This window comes from Podarcis tiliguerta, assembly GCF_965153285.1.
Source record: "Podarcis tiliguerta genome assembly, chromosome: 14".
Classification (NCBI taxonomy): Eukaryota; Metazoa; Chordata; class Lepidosauria; order Squamata; family Lacertidae; genus Podarcis; species Podarcis tiliguerta.
The window spans coordinates 53345275-53358564 of record NC_139547.1 but is presented as its reverse complement, the minus strand read 5'-3'; the positions used below and the strand labels follow the sequence as shown (position 1 = coordinate 53358564).

The 13290-nt window shown below is 58.6% G+C and overlaps 1 protein-coding gene across 3 annotated transcripts in view; it reads left to right on the top strand.

Moving 5' to 3' along the window:
* The window catches only part of NPRL3 (NPR3 like, GATOR1 complex subunit), a 30224-nt gene that overhangs the window by 15952 nt on the left and 982 nt on the right, over positions 1 to 13290 (top strand). For 2 of the 3 annotated variants that reach the window (XM_083413915.1, XM_083413914.1), the window contains exons 3-12: positions 3933 to 4062; positions 5889 to 5963; positions 7745 to 7898; positions 8242 to 8323; positions 9768 to 9905; positions 10111 to 10267; positions 11026 to 11132; positions 11275 to 11404; positions 11505 to 11694; positions 12541 to 12733. In XM_083413915.1, the coding sequence (XP_083270041.1) occupies positions 3979 to 4062; positions 5889 to 5963; positions 7745 to 7898; positions 8242 to 8323; positions 9768 to 9905; positions 10111 to 10267; positions 11026 to 11132; positions 11275 to 11404; positions 11505 to 11694; positions 12541 to 12733 (1310 nt within the window). In that variant the 5' untranslated portion in view covers positions 3933 to 3978. Of the gene's footprint in view, positions 1 to 882; positions 922 to 3932; positions 4063 to 5888; positions 5964 to 7744; positions 7899 to 8241; positions 8324 to 9767; positions 9906 to 10110; positions 10268 to 11025; positions 11133 to 11274; positions 11405 to 11504; positions 11695 to 12540; positions 12734 to 13290 lie in introns of all 3 variants that reach the window. The other variant, XM_083413913.1, reaches the window with a different exon arrangement.

Below are 13290 nucleotides of genomic sequence, written 5' to 3'. Positions count from 1 at the left end.
ATCAAAACCAAAACCATAAGGGGAGGGAAAGCTAAGGGTCAGACTGAGTCCAAACCAAAGGCCAGGCGGAACAGCTCCGTCTTGCAGGTCCTGCGGAAAGATAGGCATGAAGGTTGCTGCCACTGTTCTGGGCTAGCACAGCCTGACAGTATAGGGAGACAGTGCCCCTTGGGGGCCTTCATCTGCTGGGCAGTGATGCCCACCCATGGCATGGGCGGGGTTGCCTCCTGTGGCCCGAGGGTAAGGTGTGCCTAATAATAATAATAATAATAATTTATTATTTATTCCCCAGCCACTCTGGGCGCCTTCCAGCAGAATATTAAAATACAATGATTCAACAAACATTAAAAGCTTCCCTAAATAGGGTTGCTTTCAGATGTCTTCTAAATGTCAGATAGTTGTTTATTTCCTTGACATCTGATGGGAGGGCATTCCACAGGGCGGGCGCCACCACCGAGGAGGCCCTCTGCCTGATTCCCTGTAACCTCACTTCTCACAGGCAGGGAATCCCCAGAAGGCCCTAGGAGCTGGACCTCACGGCTTTAAAGGGCTTTAAAGGTCAGCAGCAGCACTTTGAATTGTGCCCGGAAACGTCCTGGGAGCCAATGCAAGTCTTTCAGGACGGGTGTTGTGGTCTCAGCAGCCGCTCCCAGTCCCCATTCCAACCCCAGCCAGGCATTCAGGGTGTGTTTCTCCCTTGAGGCGCTAGGCAAGGGCTCGTTCTCCAAGGAGCCTTTATTTATTTCAATATGTAGACAGTCCCCTAACCTCCAGCTGCCGGGTTTTGCAGCGTTGACGTTTTTGTGCCTTGCGTGACTTTGCCTGGTTGATTCTTGTGTTCTGTTTCCGCGTGGTGCTCATAGCCCCTGTTCCTGTTTTCAGAGAGCCCTGTCCGCTCACTGATGAGCAGGTGGTGTCGGGGTAAGACCAAACCTTCTCCGCCAGCAGCGCCTCTCTCTCTCTCTCTCGAATGGCTTCCCTGTCTCCACCATCTTCTCCTTCTCCTCGCACTTTGTTGCTCACTTCTCTTTCCCACCAAGCTGCAGATGTCACGGAACCACACGCTGGTGCGCAGGGAGGCCGGCAAAGGGCCTGAGAAACAGGCAGGTCAGCCAGGAAGGAAATTGCTGCTCAGGGGCAGAGCAAAAGGTCCCAGACCCCAAGGGCAGACCCCCTGTGCCTGACACCCCAGTCAGTGCAGGCACCCCTGGGCTACACAGCCCTTCAGTCTGACCCAGGAGAAGGCCTGCGTTTCTGAAGGCCTTTCTGCCCCATAGCTGGAAGAAACAGCTACTGATTTCTCCATGGAGACAAAAAGGTCATGTTTTCCCTCTGAAGGCGTTTGGGGGACGCGCTTGTCTGAAGGCTGGCTGCTCTGCTCCAGTATGCAGGATGCAAGCTGACCAGCCTGCAATGCAGACAGTGTGAGGCTCCTGTCGCCCTCCTTTTGCCTCTTAGTGACAAATGGTCCTGGCTCCCCCCCCCCGGGGGTCCTCAGTTCCAGCAGACTTGCTTAGGAGGCCTGCACAGGCCCCCAGCCCCTGTGAGAGAAGCCCCTATCGAGGGGGAAGCTCAGAGGGACACACTGCAGGTTTGGCCCAGCCTCCCGTTTCAGAGACTCAGTGAGGGTTGCGGTGTGGACCTCCGTCAGGGTAGGGAGGCTGGGAGTTGACTGAGCGGCGCTCCTGCGTGTGCCACGCGGCTTTTGACCTGGGCCCCCAGAGGCTGCCCCCGGCCCCGTCTGCATTCCCTCTGCCTCTGGGGCAGGCTGCCTCTCAGCGCTCGGAGCAATGGGGCATCCTTCAGGGCTGTGGGGCTGGAGCAGTCCAGGAGGTTTTGCTCCCTTGCCCTGTTGTGAACAGCTTCTCAAGAAGCTGACGGCTTGATGGCTGCTGTCTCAGAGCACTGCCTGCCCTGAAGATGCTTGTTTAAAATAAAATACTTTGTGTGCCTTTAAAGCAGGTTTGCCTTTCTGTAGCTGCTCAAAGAGGCCGTCAAGTGGATTAAAACAAAGTCTCCAGCTCTGAATAAGCAGAGTCACTTTGGTTCTCTGCTTTCAGAGAAAGGTTGGGGGTAGGCGCCCCCAACGCACAATTGCTACTCCTCTGAAAAGCCGCTCTAACTCATTTACAAAGTTTTTGGGCTTCCAGTTGCCAGAACAGAGGAGTGGAAGTGATCTGTGCGCCCCAGATTTCAAGTTTGGCTTCAAGAAACAATTTTCTCAATTTCCAGAGGGGTTGCAGCAGCCGTTGATATTACGGTTGCAGCAAAAGGGCAGGGAGTCCTTTCTGGGTGGTAGCATAGGAAAGGCACTGTGGTTCTCCAGCAGTTTGACTTTTCACCCCCAGAGGCACACTCCATTGTCCCTTGAGACAGATGGAGGCCGGCAAGTGTTTGGAAACGGAGGCCAAAGCAGAATTTGCCCGTTTTCCAGATGTAACAAGACTTGGTTGAGCTTCTTACTGTAGACACTTCTCCACTCGCTCCCGGGTCATATTTCCATGCAGTCTTGTCCCCCCCACAGCAGGCCTGCTGTCTTCTCTGATGCCTCTGGTTTTGTGCATGGCCTCCCTTGGCTGCGTTGTGCAGCCTCCTTGATCTCTTCTGCCGGGACCGATAAGCTGGCAATCTCTCCCGGCCACGGCCCCTGCAGCTGCTGCCTGCACCCAGGGCAGGGCAATCTTTCTGGGTGAAGCTGAAGGGCAAAGAGGGCCGTGGGGCACAGCTTGTTCCGGGCCTCATTGTCTCCCTGGCGCCCGGAGGTTGGCCTCCTGGCAGCTGTGAGATGGGAAAGCAGCAGGCAAGACCCCCATTGACCAGGCAGGTTTGCTGCTTCTGCCGGCAAAGCTAGTTTCTTTTTGAGACATGCAGGCAGCTGCTGACTGCCACCTTTACAGTTTCATGCCTTTTCCCCAAAGCTGAGCAAGCAGCAGCTTTGCAGAATATCCCCTTTGGTGGAGAGATGTTGGAAGGTTCATAGAGTGGGAAGGGACCCCACGCCCCCAGCGGTCATCTAGTCCACCCCCCTGCAATGCCGGACTAAAGCATCCCTGACAGATGGCCATCTGGGACAGACAAAAGGAAGTATTCCCCCGCCCCCCCTCCAAAAAACCTGCCCTTCTTCAGAGAGGATCCTTCCTTCTGGGGAACTTCAGGACTTTGCAGGCCACACATTCCCCCCCCCCCCCTTTCCTGATGAACTTTGCCCATCCATAAATGCACCTTTTCCTCCACAGAAGGAAATATGGGACAGCGGCAGTGGGAGGAGAGACAGGAAGGGCTTCCGAGTTTGGCCCTGGCCTGCGGCTCCCAGCTGCAGACGGGCCCTTCTGGCCACCCCAAGACCTAAGGCTCTGGCGTCTCTGGGAGGGGGCCCTGGGGCTCAGCTGCTCCCCCCGCAGACACGCCTGAGGCAGGAAGCAGAGCTGGGCACACACCTGCCCCTTTGGCCCAGGGAGCCCTTTTTCGCAGGGATGGGCAGTGGGTGGCCCCCCAGGCGGTGCTGGCACCCCTGACCATTGGAAGGCGCACAGCTGCCTCCTGGTCCCCTGCTCTGGAGCAAAGCCCCATCGCGCTGCCTGTCCTCAAGCGACCTGCCCGCCACACCTTGCTGCTTAGGGGAACCTCACCTGTCCGGCGCCTGCAAACTCTGCCTAATCTTTCCTCCTGAGAGCTTGTCATTAACGAAAGTTGCATGAGCCTCTGACGCTTTCCCTCTCGATATAATTCTGATGATTTGAAAGACGGTGATCTTTGCGGCATCTTAATTTCCCCCACCTGGTGGACTCCAAGGTGCCCCAATGTCTCGTGGGTGTCTGTGTGTGTGTGTTTGTAGACTTAATGGTGGCACAATGCAAACCAATTCATCCCGCCTCCGGGAGGGTGTGGGGCCTGCGCAAGTGCGTTTCTGATGCCCGTTTCTGCTCCCGAAGGTTCTCGGACGTCATCCTGGCCACGATCCTGGCTACCAAATCAGACATGTGCGGCAAGAAGTTTGAGCTGAAGATCGACAACGTCCGTTTCGTGGGACACCCCACCCTGGTGCAGCATGCCTTTGGGCAGGTAGGCCCCGTAGGCGCCAGGGCAGCCTGGGCACAGTCTTGTCCAGTTGGGCCCCTCTGCTGCCCCGGCCCCTTTCCTGATGGTCCAGCTGGCCAGTGGTGGGCTGGGAGGGGGGGCTCGGAGCAGCTCTGGAACAGGCCTGGGGGGCCCCCCAGGTGCCCCCTCTCATGCTCTGCTTTTGGGCCTGCTGGATTTTGTCTCCCTCCATAACATCATTCAGTCCTGGCCCTGACATCACCTCCTCTCCTCTCTGGGGAGCTGAACCCTTTCCGGCTCTCCTTCCAGGGGGGAGGTGTGTTTCCACGCTTGCGCTGCACTACCCCGACCCGTGTGGGTGCTTTCCTGGGACCTGTGTCTGCCTCGACTTCTGAACTGGCCTGCCAAATTTGGAGGGGTGCTGAGTTCGATCACGAGGAGTCGGACTGGTACCCCACCGTTTGTAATGCGGCTGCTGGGGGTCTCGGAAGCTGAGCCAGAGCGCAGGGACAGAGGAAGCTGCCTTGTTCAGACCCTTGGTCCATCTAACCCTATAATGCCCGCACTGACTGGCAACAGCAGCAGCAGCTCCCCGGGGTTTCAGGCAGGAGTCTCTCCCAGTCCTCCCTGGAGGTCCTGCCAGGGGGGGTGGAACCTGGGACTTCTGTATGCCCAGCAGCTGCTCTGCCACTGACCCTTGGAGCGCTCTAGCCAGGTGGTTTCCATATTTCCCAACAACTCTGCCCTTAGTGGGGGGGGGGACACACAGTTCAGAGTTGGAGAGCCTCCTGGGCAGGGGTCTCCTTGGTCCTTGTCCTGCAGCCGCCCTTGGGGTGGAGACATGGGTGCCAAAGGGGGGGGGGGTCTCAGCCTTCAGGGTCTTCTGCACCTCCTTGTGGCGACATGCAGACCCTGCAAAGTCCTGTGGCAGCTGCTGCAAACTGTCCTGGGCTTCTCGTATCTCCCTTCTGTTTGTGAAGCCCAGAGAGTCCTTCAAAATGAGGTGGGAGGGCTGGTGGCGGCTAGGGCTCTGCATATGCTCAGAGGCACTTGCCCGCCCCTGGCCCTAAGCATTGGGAAGAGGTGCCAAGCCTCTGATCAGATCAGGCCTCTAGTAGGCCGATGTTCGTGGGCACAAACCCCATGCAGGCGAGGGGAGGGAGCAGCAGTAATAATAATTATTATTATTATTATTATTATTATTATTATTATTATTATTTATACCCCACTCTGGGTGGGTGCCACTACCGAGAAGGCCCTCTGCCTGGTTCCCTGTAACTTGGCTTCTCGCAGTGAGGGAACCGCCAGAAGGCCCTTGGAGCTGGACCTCAGTGTCCGGGCGGAGCGATGGGGGTGGAGATGGGAGGGGGGGGGTCTCCCCTCTCCCTGGCAACCCCTGTTCCTTTTCTTTGGTTTCTTCCTTGCCTCCAGGCTGCCTCCTCCACACAAGCCCAGGGAGGGGGCCACAGCCAGTGGGAAGGAAGACCAGGCTAGCAAGCTTTGTGGCTTTATCTGAATGATGGATTGACTCCATTTCTGCCTCGCCTTTTCCTCCAGGGAGGGGGCCTGTGTGGTTCTCTCCCCACCTGCTCATTTAATCCCCACAACGACCCTGTGGGGCAGGGGGGGGCTGAGAAGTAGGGGCTGGTGGGAGGGAGAGCCTACCTGAAGCCCTGCCACCTGGACCAGCCGCCTGATTGCCTAGTGTATGGCAGCCCAAGCCCCGTGAGGGTGAGGTGGTCCTACGGCCCCACCCCCCCCCCAGCCCTCCCAAGACCCTCCTTGCCGGAGGCTGCCCCCCCCTGCTCCCCTCTCTTGGCTGCCCCTTAAAAGTCCGGCTTGCTTTGCAGATCTCCCAGACAGACCCCTCCCCAAAGCGGGAGATGCCCACCATGATCCTCTTCAATGTCGTCTTCGCCTTGAGGGTAAGCACCTCCCTCCCTCCTGAGCAGCCAGGCCAGGGGGCACCTGCCGTTTCCCGGGAGTCAGAGCCCAGGCCTGGGGGTCACCCCACATGTGCTGCAAAGTCCAGTGAGAATGTGGGGCTGGCTTGGGGGGTGCAGCAGGCCCCTTGGCTCTTCTGCAGGGATGTGTGCCGTCGAGGGTCTCCAGGCTGCTTGGGGGAGCCTGATTGGGGGGGGGGGGGAGGCCACCCCAGGAAAGGCTTTGGAGCCTTCCTTGCTTCTGCCACCCCCCCCCCCAAGGGCCTGCCTGGGCTTTGGGTGGGGCGGGCGGGTGGGGCAGGCAGAGGCCCCGGCCTGGTAATCAGCGGAGGAGCAGCTCTGTGACTCAGCAAGAGCTCTGAAAGCTGAGTCACGCTTTGCGGACCAGGGTGGCAAGCATTATCGGCAGCCCGGCCCTCCTTAACTGGGGCTTGGCAGCCGCCGTCCAGCCCCCTCCGGCTTGCCTCTCCAGCCCCACCTTGCCAGCTGTGTGGGGCTGATAGCAGCCTCCACCTGTGGGTTGGGGGGGGGCTGAGCAAGCAGCCTTCGTGGTCCCAGGGATGGGAGCTCTCAGGGTGGACAGCAATGGGGAGGCCCTTTGGCCGGAAGCCCAGGCAGCGGCCTGTGGGTCAGGGAGCCAGCTCCAACCTCCCCGAGGCCGAGGGCAGGCAGGGGGGTTGCACAGCTGGTCTGCTCTGGTCTGCCCTCCCTCAGGACCGGGAGAAATGGCTGGCCCACAGCAGGTGGGGCTAAGGGGCAGCCGCCATGATGTAGCAAAACAGGAGCATCACTGGGAGCTTCAGGGCAGATCAAAGAAAGTCATCCTTAAGGCAGGACAGAGTCAACTATGGAACTCACTGCCACAAGCTTTCAAAGAGGATTGGACAAATTCCTGGAGGAGGAGAGGGCTTCTCGTGGCCCCTAGCTCTGCCATGTTCCTGAATCCTGAAGAAGAGGGCTCTTGTGCCCTGATCCTGCTTGCTGGTTCCCCACAAGTGCCTGGTGCCACTGTGAGGGTAAAATCCTGGACTAGATGGGCTGTGGGCCTGATCCTGCAGTTTTAGTGTTTTTTGGCTTTTTTGCCAAATACAATTAAGCAAGTAAACATGCTTAATTAGATCATGTTGTGGGGCATCTGAAAGCTTTTTTTTTTTATTTTGACTATCTGTAAATTTATTTGTTATTTCAAATTAAAATTTTACAGGTATATGTATCAAACATAAATCATACAAACAAGATCCCAAGGAATCTCCTTGACTTCCACCCTTCCCTTTGTGGGTCCTAATTTAATCATTTCCTCCATCTTTTTTGATGATCCAAACCTTTTACTTCTCCGTTGTGTCCAAAATTTGCCCTTAAACTACAAGTGATATTCCAGTCCTGCTAATGATTTAAACTCTTTACAATGGTCTTTCCTCATTAAATATGTTGTCTTCCTGATTTCTGATTCTTCTGGTCATCTTGGCCATTGCAGCAGAGTGCATCAACTTCACCTGCCATTCTTCTCTCGTCTTCTTCCCGTCTCTTGTCTTCTTGAAGAGTACCAGGCAGATGGGTTAATTTGCAGCTAAAAGGACCCAAAGGTTCTGATAGGCTTTTGCGCACATAAATGTGAAAACCCCAAAACAGAGCCAGTCCTGGGCTCCAGGCCATGGCTTCCCCCAAGTCCTCTGGCTGAGCTGGTTGGGCCCCTTCTGTCCTGCGGCCGGACTGCCCTGCCTGCCCCCTTCCCAGCCACCTCTCTCCCCCCGTCTCCCCCTTAGGCCACCGCGGACCCCTCAGTCATCAGCTGCCTGCACAACCTCTCTCGCCGCATCGCCATTGTCCTCCAGCACGAGGAGCGCCGCTGCCAGTACCTCACGCGAGAGGCCAAGCTCATCCTGGCCATTCAGGACGAAGCCTCTGCCATCTCGGAAAGTGAGTCCGGCCGGATCCGGGGGCCGCAGGGAGCCCTTCTCCTGCTTGCCCCCCACCCTCAGGCCAGGCATCTGTCTGGCCCTCGTGGGCTCAGCTGGGCGGGGGGGGGGGGACAGGGGCTTTATTATTATTGAGTTATTAGATTTGTATCCCGCCCTTCACCCAAAGATCACAGGGTGGTTCACAACACAAAAACGCCCTGCCTGCTGTTCGTGGCACTTCCAGCGGCCGGGGTGTGTGTGTTGGCATGTCCATTTGGAGCTGGGGGGGGGTGAGGAGGTTTCCTGGGGAAGCCCTTTGAAGACCTCGGAAGCCAGACCTGGCTGTTGTTCCCCTCCTCCAGCGCCTGAGGGGCCCCAGTCGCCTTTCCTCCACATCCTCCCCAAGTGCAAGCTGGCCAGAGACCTGAAGGAGGCTTACGACAGGTAAGCGTAGGCTGGGTGGCCGTCTGTCAGTTATGATTAGCCGAGAGGGGTCCCTTTCCACTCTACAATTCTACAGTTCTATGATTGGAAGTCAGTCTTTGGGGTCTCAGCCCCGGGGTGGGTGTGGGGGTGCTGAAGGTTGAAAGCCCAGGAGAGGCCTCTGTCCCAGATGTTGCTCTGGCCCCTGGGTAGTAATAATCATAATAATCATAATAATTTATTTATATCCCGCCCTCCCCAGCCGAAGCCGGGCTCAGAGCAGCTAACAACAATAAAAGCAACACAGCATTCTAAATTCAGTTCAGAATAAAATCAATTCAGAATCAAATTAATGGCAACCATTGGGCTAGAGTTCTATGAGGCTTACCAAAGGAGGGGGTCAGACTGTGGCTTGGCCAAAGGCCTGGTGGAACAGCTCTGTCTTGCAGGCCCTGCGGAAAGATGTCAGGTCCCGCAGGGCCCTAGTCTCTTGTGACAGAGTGTTCCACCAGATTGGAGCCGCAGCCGAGAAAGCCCTGGCTCTAGTTGAGGCCAGCCTAACCTCTCTGAGGCCTGGGACCTTCAGGATGTTTTTATTTGCAGACCGTAGGTTCCTCTGTGGGGCATACCAGGAGAAGCGGTCCCGTAGGTACGAGGGTCCTAGGCCGTATAGGGCTTTAAAGGTTAAAACCAGCACCTTAAACCTGATCCTGTACTCCACCTGGAGCCAGTGCAGCTGGTATAGTACCGGGTGAATGTGATCCTGCGGCGAAGACCCGTAAGGAGTCTCGCTGCGGCATTCTGCACCCGCTGGAGTTTCTGGGTCAGTCTCAAGGGCTGCCTGCCTGGGCCTTTTTGCAGCTTTCCCAGCTCTGCAATACCCTTTTTGCGGTGAGGCAGCTAGAAGGGCACTCCGGTGCGCCCCCTCCCTATCTGCTGCTTGCTTGGGTCAGGCTCACAGCTGCCCAGCGCCACCTGGTGGCCATCGACGGGGCTGCAGAGGGAGCTGCGGCTGGTGGCTCGGGTTCTTTATTAGAATAGAACAGCCAAACCTCTGTTGTCGAATGCAATCCATTCCGGAAGACGGTTCCACTTCTGAAACGTTCGACAACCGAGGCACAGCTTCTGATCAGTTGCAAGAGCTTCTTGCACTCAAGCAGGAGCTGCGTCAGGCGTTTGGGTTCCAAAAAATGTTCAAAAGCCCAGAGCATTTATTTCTGGGTTTCCTGCATTCGGGAGCCAAAACGTTTGAAAATGGAGCCGTTCAAGAACAGTTTTACTATTTGTGCCCCTCCCAACTGACAGTTGCCCCAGCCACCCTTGGCTCAGCCAGCGTGAGAGAGGGGGGCTGTTCCTTTGAGCCGAGGGTCAAGCCCTTTGTCGAGGGGGCCTGCGGCTCAGTCCCTGCCAGAGCTGGGGGCTCTGGGCCACGCGGCCCCTTCCACCTGCTCTCTGTCCCCCGCAGCCTCTGCACGACAGGCGTGGTCCAGCTGCACATCAACAACTGGCTGGAAGTGAGCTTCTGCCTGCCCCACAAAATCCACTGCGCTGCCTCTCGCTTCATCCCTCCGGAAGCCATCGAGAGGAGCCTCAAGGCCATTCGGTAAAGACCGGGTCGTAATAAGTTGGGGGGGGGGGTGTTGTGCCGCTTCCTGGTCCCGGAGCGCGTCTGGATCTGTGCTTTGGGGGGCGGTGGGGTGTCTCTGCGAGGGTCATCCAGGAGGGTTGGCCTGGATGACCCTGGGGGGCCCCTTTGCAGCCCTGCAGTGCCGCGAGTGTCCGTGCCCCCGTCTCTCCCCCCCGCTCAGGCCGTACCACGCCTTGCTGCTGCTGAAGGACGAGAAGGCCCTTCTGAGCGAGCTGCCGCTGGACTGCTCCCCCGCCCTGGTGCGCGTGGTCCGGACCACCTCGGCCGTCAAGAACCTCCAGCAGCTGGCCCAGGACGCCGACCTGGCGCTGCTGCAGGTGAGGGGGAAGGGGGGGGGATGTCCTCAGACTCTGGGGGCTGCCGGCAGAAGCGCCACCCGCTCCTCCATTCTGGGCTGGGTCCAGCAAGGCCTCCAGCCTGCTCCCTGGCCAAAGGGACTCTCCGCTTTGACTGCCGTTATCCCTGCATTGCAGAGGGGGTCCTTTCCAACGTTGTGGTTCTGTGAACGCCCCCCTCCCCGGATGCCCCAGTGGTGATCCCAGGGGCCTCGGAGGCTCTTCCCCACCTTCTGCTCTGTGCCTCACTCAGGACTAGTAGCTCTGATGCCACTGTTGCCCGGAGAGGTTGGCACCTCAACTGGGAGGCTTCCCCCCCCCCCCGCAAGCCCAGAGCAGTAGCTCCTCCTCTGACCCCAGTCGGCAGCCTCTGCTGCCCCTCCCTCACTGCTGCTGCGGTTTCTTCTGGGGGAGGCTCTGTTCTTGGCCTGGAGCAACGCCTCTTACCTGGCTATCTGGAAAATGGGGAGGGGCGTTGCTCAGCCCCTTCCTCACTCAGGGGGCCTTGGGCCAACTCTCCTCAAAAGTGGAGCCGGTGCCCCCAAGTCGACAAGTGAGATTCCCATGGGGGGGGGGGAGGCACTTTGGTGGCTGGAGGAGAGGCCAGGCAGTTTCTGAGAAAAAGGGGACCCCCTAGATGTGACCCCGATCCAGGCCTTCCTCCTGCCGCTTGGGCCCGGGAACCTGGGGAGGTTCTGCTGGTGCCGAGTGCGAGTCTTCCCCTTCCCTCCCTGTGGCAGGTGTTCCAGCTGGCAGCACACCTGGTCTACTGGGGGAAGGCCATCATCGTCTACCCACTGTGCGAGAACAACGTCTACATGCTGTCTCCCAATGCCAGCGTCTGCCTGTAAGTCTCTGGGCATCCAGCTCTGCCGAGTGCGAAGCAAGACTCACACCCCTCCCCTCCCCCTCCCCCAATGCTGGCCTCTGGGGGGCTCATGCAGAGAGACCCCCCTGACCTCCTGCCTGCTCTGCCTCTCCCCCCACAGCTACTCCCCTCTGGCGGACGACTTTGCCTGCCAGTTCCCCGGCCACGACCTGCCTTCTGTCCTCTCCAAGTTCTCCTTGCCGGTGTCCCTGTCGGAGTTCAAGGACCCCCTGGCTCCCCCCGTGCAGGAGGTAAGCCGCCCCTGGCCCCCCTCACCCGGCTGGTCCCTGGGCAGCCCCCGGGGGGTGGCGTGTGGCACCCCACTGAGCCCCTCTCTGCCTCCCCCACCAGACACAGCTCATCCAAATGGTCGTCTGGATGCTCCAGCACCGACTGCTCATCCAGCTGCACACCTACGCCTGCCTGATGGTGCCCCCCAAGGAAGAGGACGTCCGGCCCCGGGCAGAGGAGATGCCCCTGGCGGCCAGAGTCGGGGGGCGCAGCCTCAGCACCCCCAACGCCCTCAGCTTTGGCTCCCCAAGTAGGTGGTGTGTGTGTCTTTTGGAGCCCTGCTGCGAAGGGGTCCTGGGTCACTGAGTCTGTCTCCATCTTACCTTTTGCCAGATGCTCCAGATGTTTTCCCCATCATACTTCTGGGCATAATAGGCTTTACTGTTTTTGTTTAGTTTGTTACCTTTATATGCAATATAAAAATGGAAAATGAGAACACAAAATGCATAACCTAATAACAAATACCCCGAAAAGCTGCATAGCCCCCTCTCCACAAACATAAGCCGTAGATTTTTTTCATCAGTCCAAGGCCTGCTTGAAGAGGAACGCTTTTTCGTGGCCCCTAAATCGATGGAATGAAGGCGCCAGGCGAGCCTCCCAGGGGAGAACGTCCCACAAGCAGGGAGCCACTGCAGCCAAGGCCCCGTTTTGAGCTGCGGCTGAGTTGCCCCACTTGTAGGAAAGGATCTCCTCTACTCCAGCGAAAGACGGAAAGGGGTTGTGGGGGATCCCAGGGCTTTTGCAAACGTGCTTCAGCCCCCATCCGTCTGCACAAGGAATCTTATATGGCCTCATCCTTCCACACCCTTCAGAGAGCAAGGGGTGGCAGTGACAGCTGTGCGGGGGGGGGGGGGCTGAGCATTGCTCTCTCCACAAGAGGCACATGCATGCATGCTCCTCCCAGGCTGCTCTTTGCGCCTCTCCCCCTTTGCTTTGGGGGCCTGGGGGCCCTCTCGTGACGGGCCCCGAGTGACAGGACAGGCGCCTGCCTCTCCTGGGTGTGTGTGAGAGAGGGTGCGCATGAGCCCCGTGAGCAAGGGGGCAGCTGAGGGGGGCGGCCCGCTCCACGCTCCCTTGCGTCTTTGTCCCCCCCTAGCCAGCAGCGACGACATGACGCTCACCAGCCCCAGCATGGACAACTCCAGCGCAGAGCTGCTGCCCGGAGGGGACTCCCCTGTCAACAAGCGCATGACCGAGAACCTGCTGACCAGCCTCCCGGAGCACGAGCGAGAGGCCATCCTCAGCGTCCCAGCCGCCCACAACCCCGAGGACCTGCGCACATTTGCCAGGTAGGCGGCAGGGAGGGGGGCAGCTGCCTTCAGAGAAGGAAAGGGCCGGGTGGGGCGATGGCTGGTTCTGCGAAGAGGGCAGAAGCCGAACTGCAGGAGTCCGTAGGGCGGCCCCAGCCAGGGTTTTAGTTAGGGGGGCAGAACCAGTGTGATTTGTCAGTTAAGTATTTCTGTTGTTTAACTTGATCTGGGCCCCCCCTCCTGGCTACACCCATGGCTTCTGTAATTGGAAGACCATTTCTGAAGGAGACCCTAAAGCTCACAATGAGCAGCTGAGATGAGCAGCCCCTGCCCTGTTGGTGCCCCTTCAGACCCCCCCTGCCTTTCTGCCCCCTGCACAGGGTGGGGGGCTGCCCTTCTCCCCCTGACTTCTGGCACCTGCAGCCCTTTCTTCCTTTGGGGGGGGGAGTTGCTCTGGGAGAGCGGAGAGATCAGGGGGGAGGTTTGGGGGTTGCCCTGCCCGGCCCTTGCAGCTCTCCCGGCTGGGCTGGGGGGTCCTGGGACCAGCGACCAGGCTGCAGCTGCTGCCCCCTACCTCTGCCCTCCTTCCCGCCCCC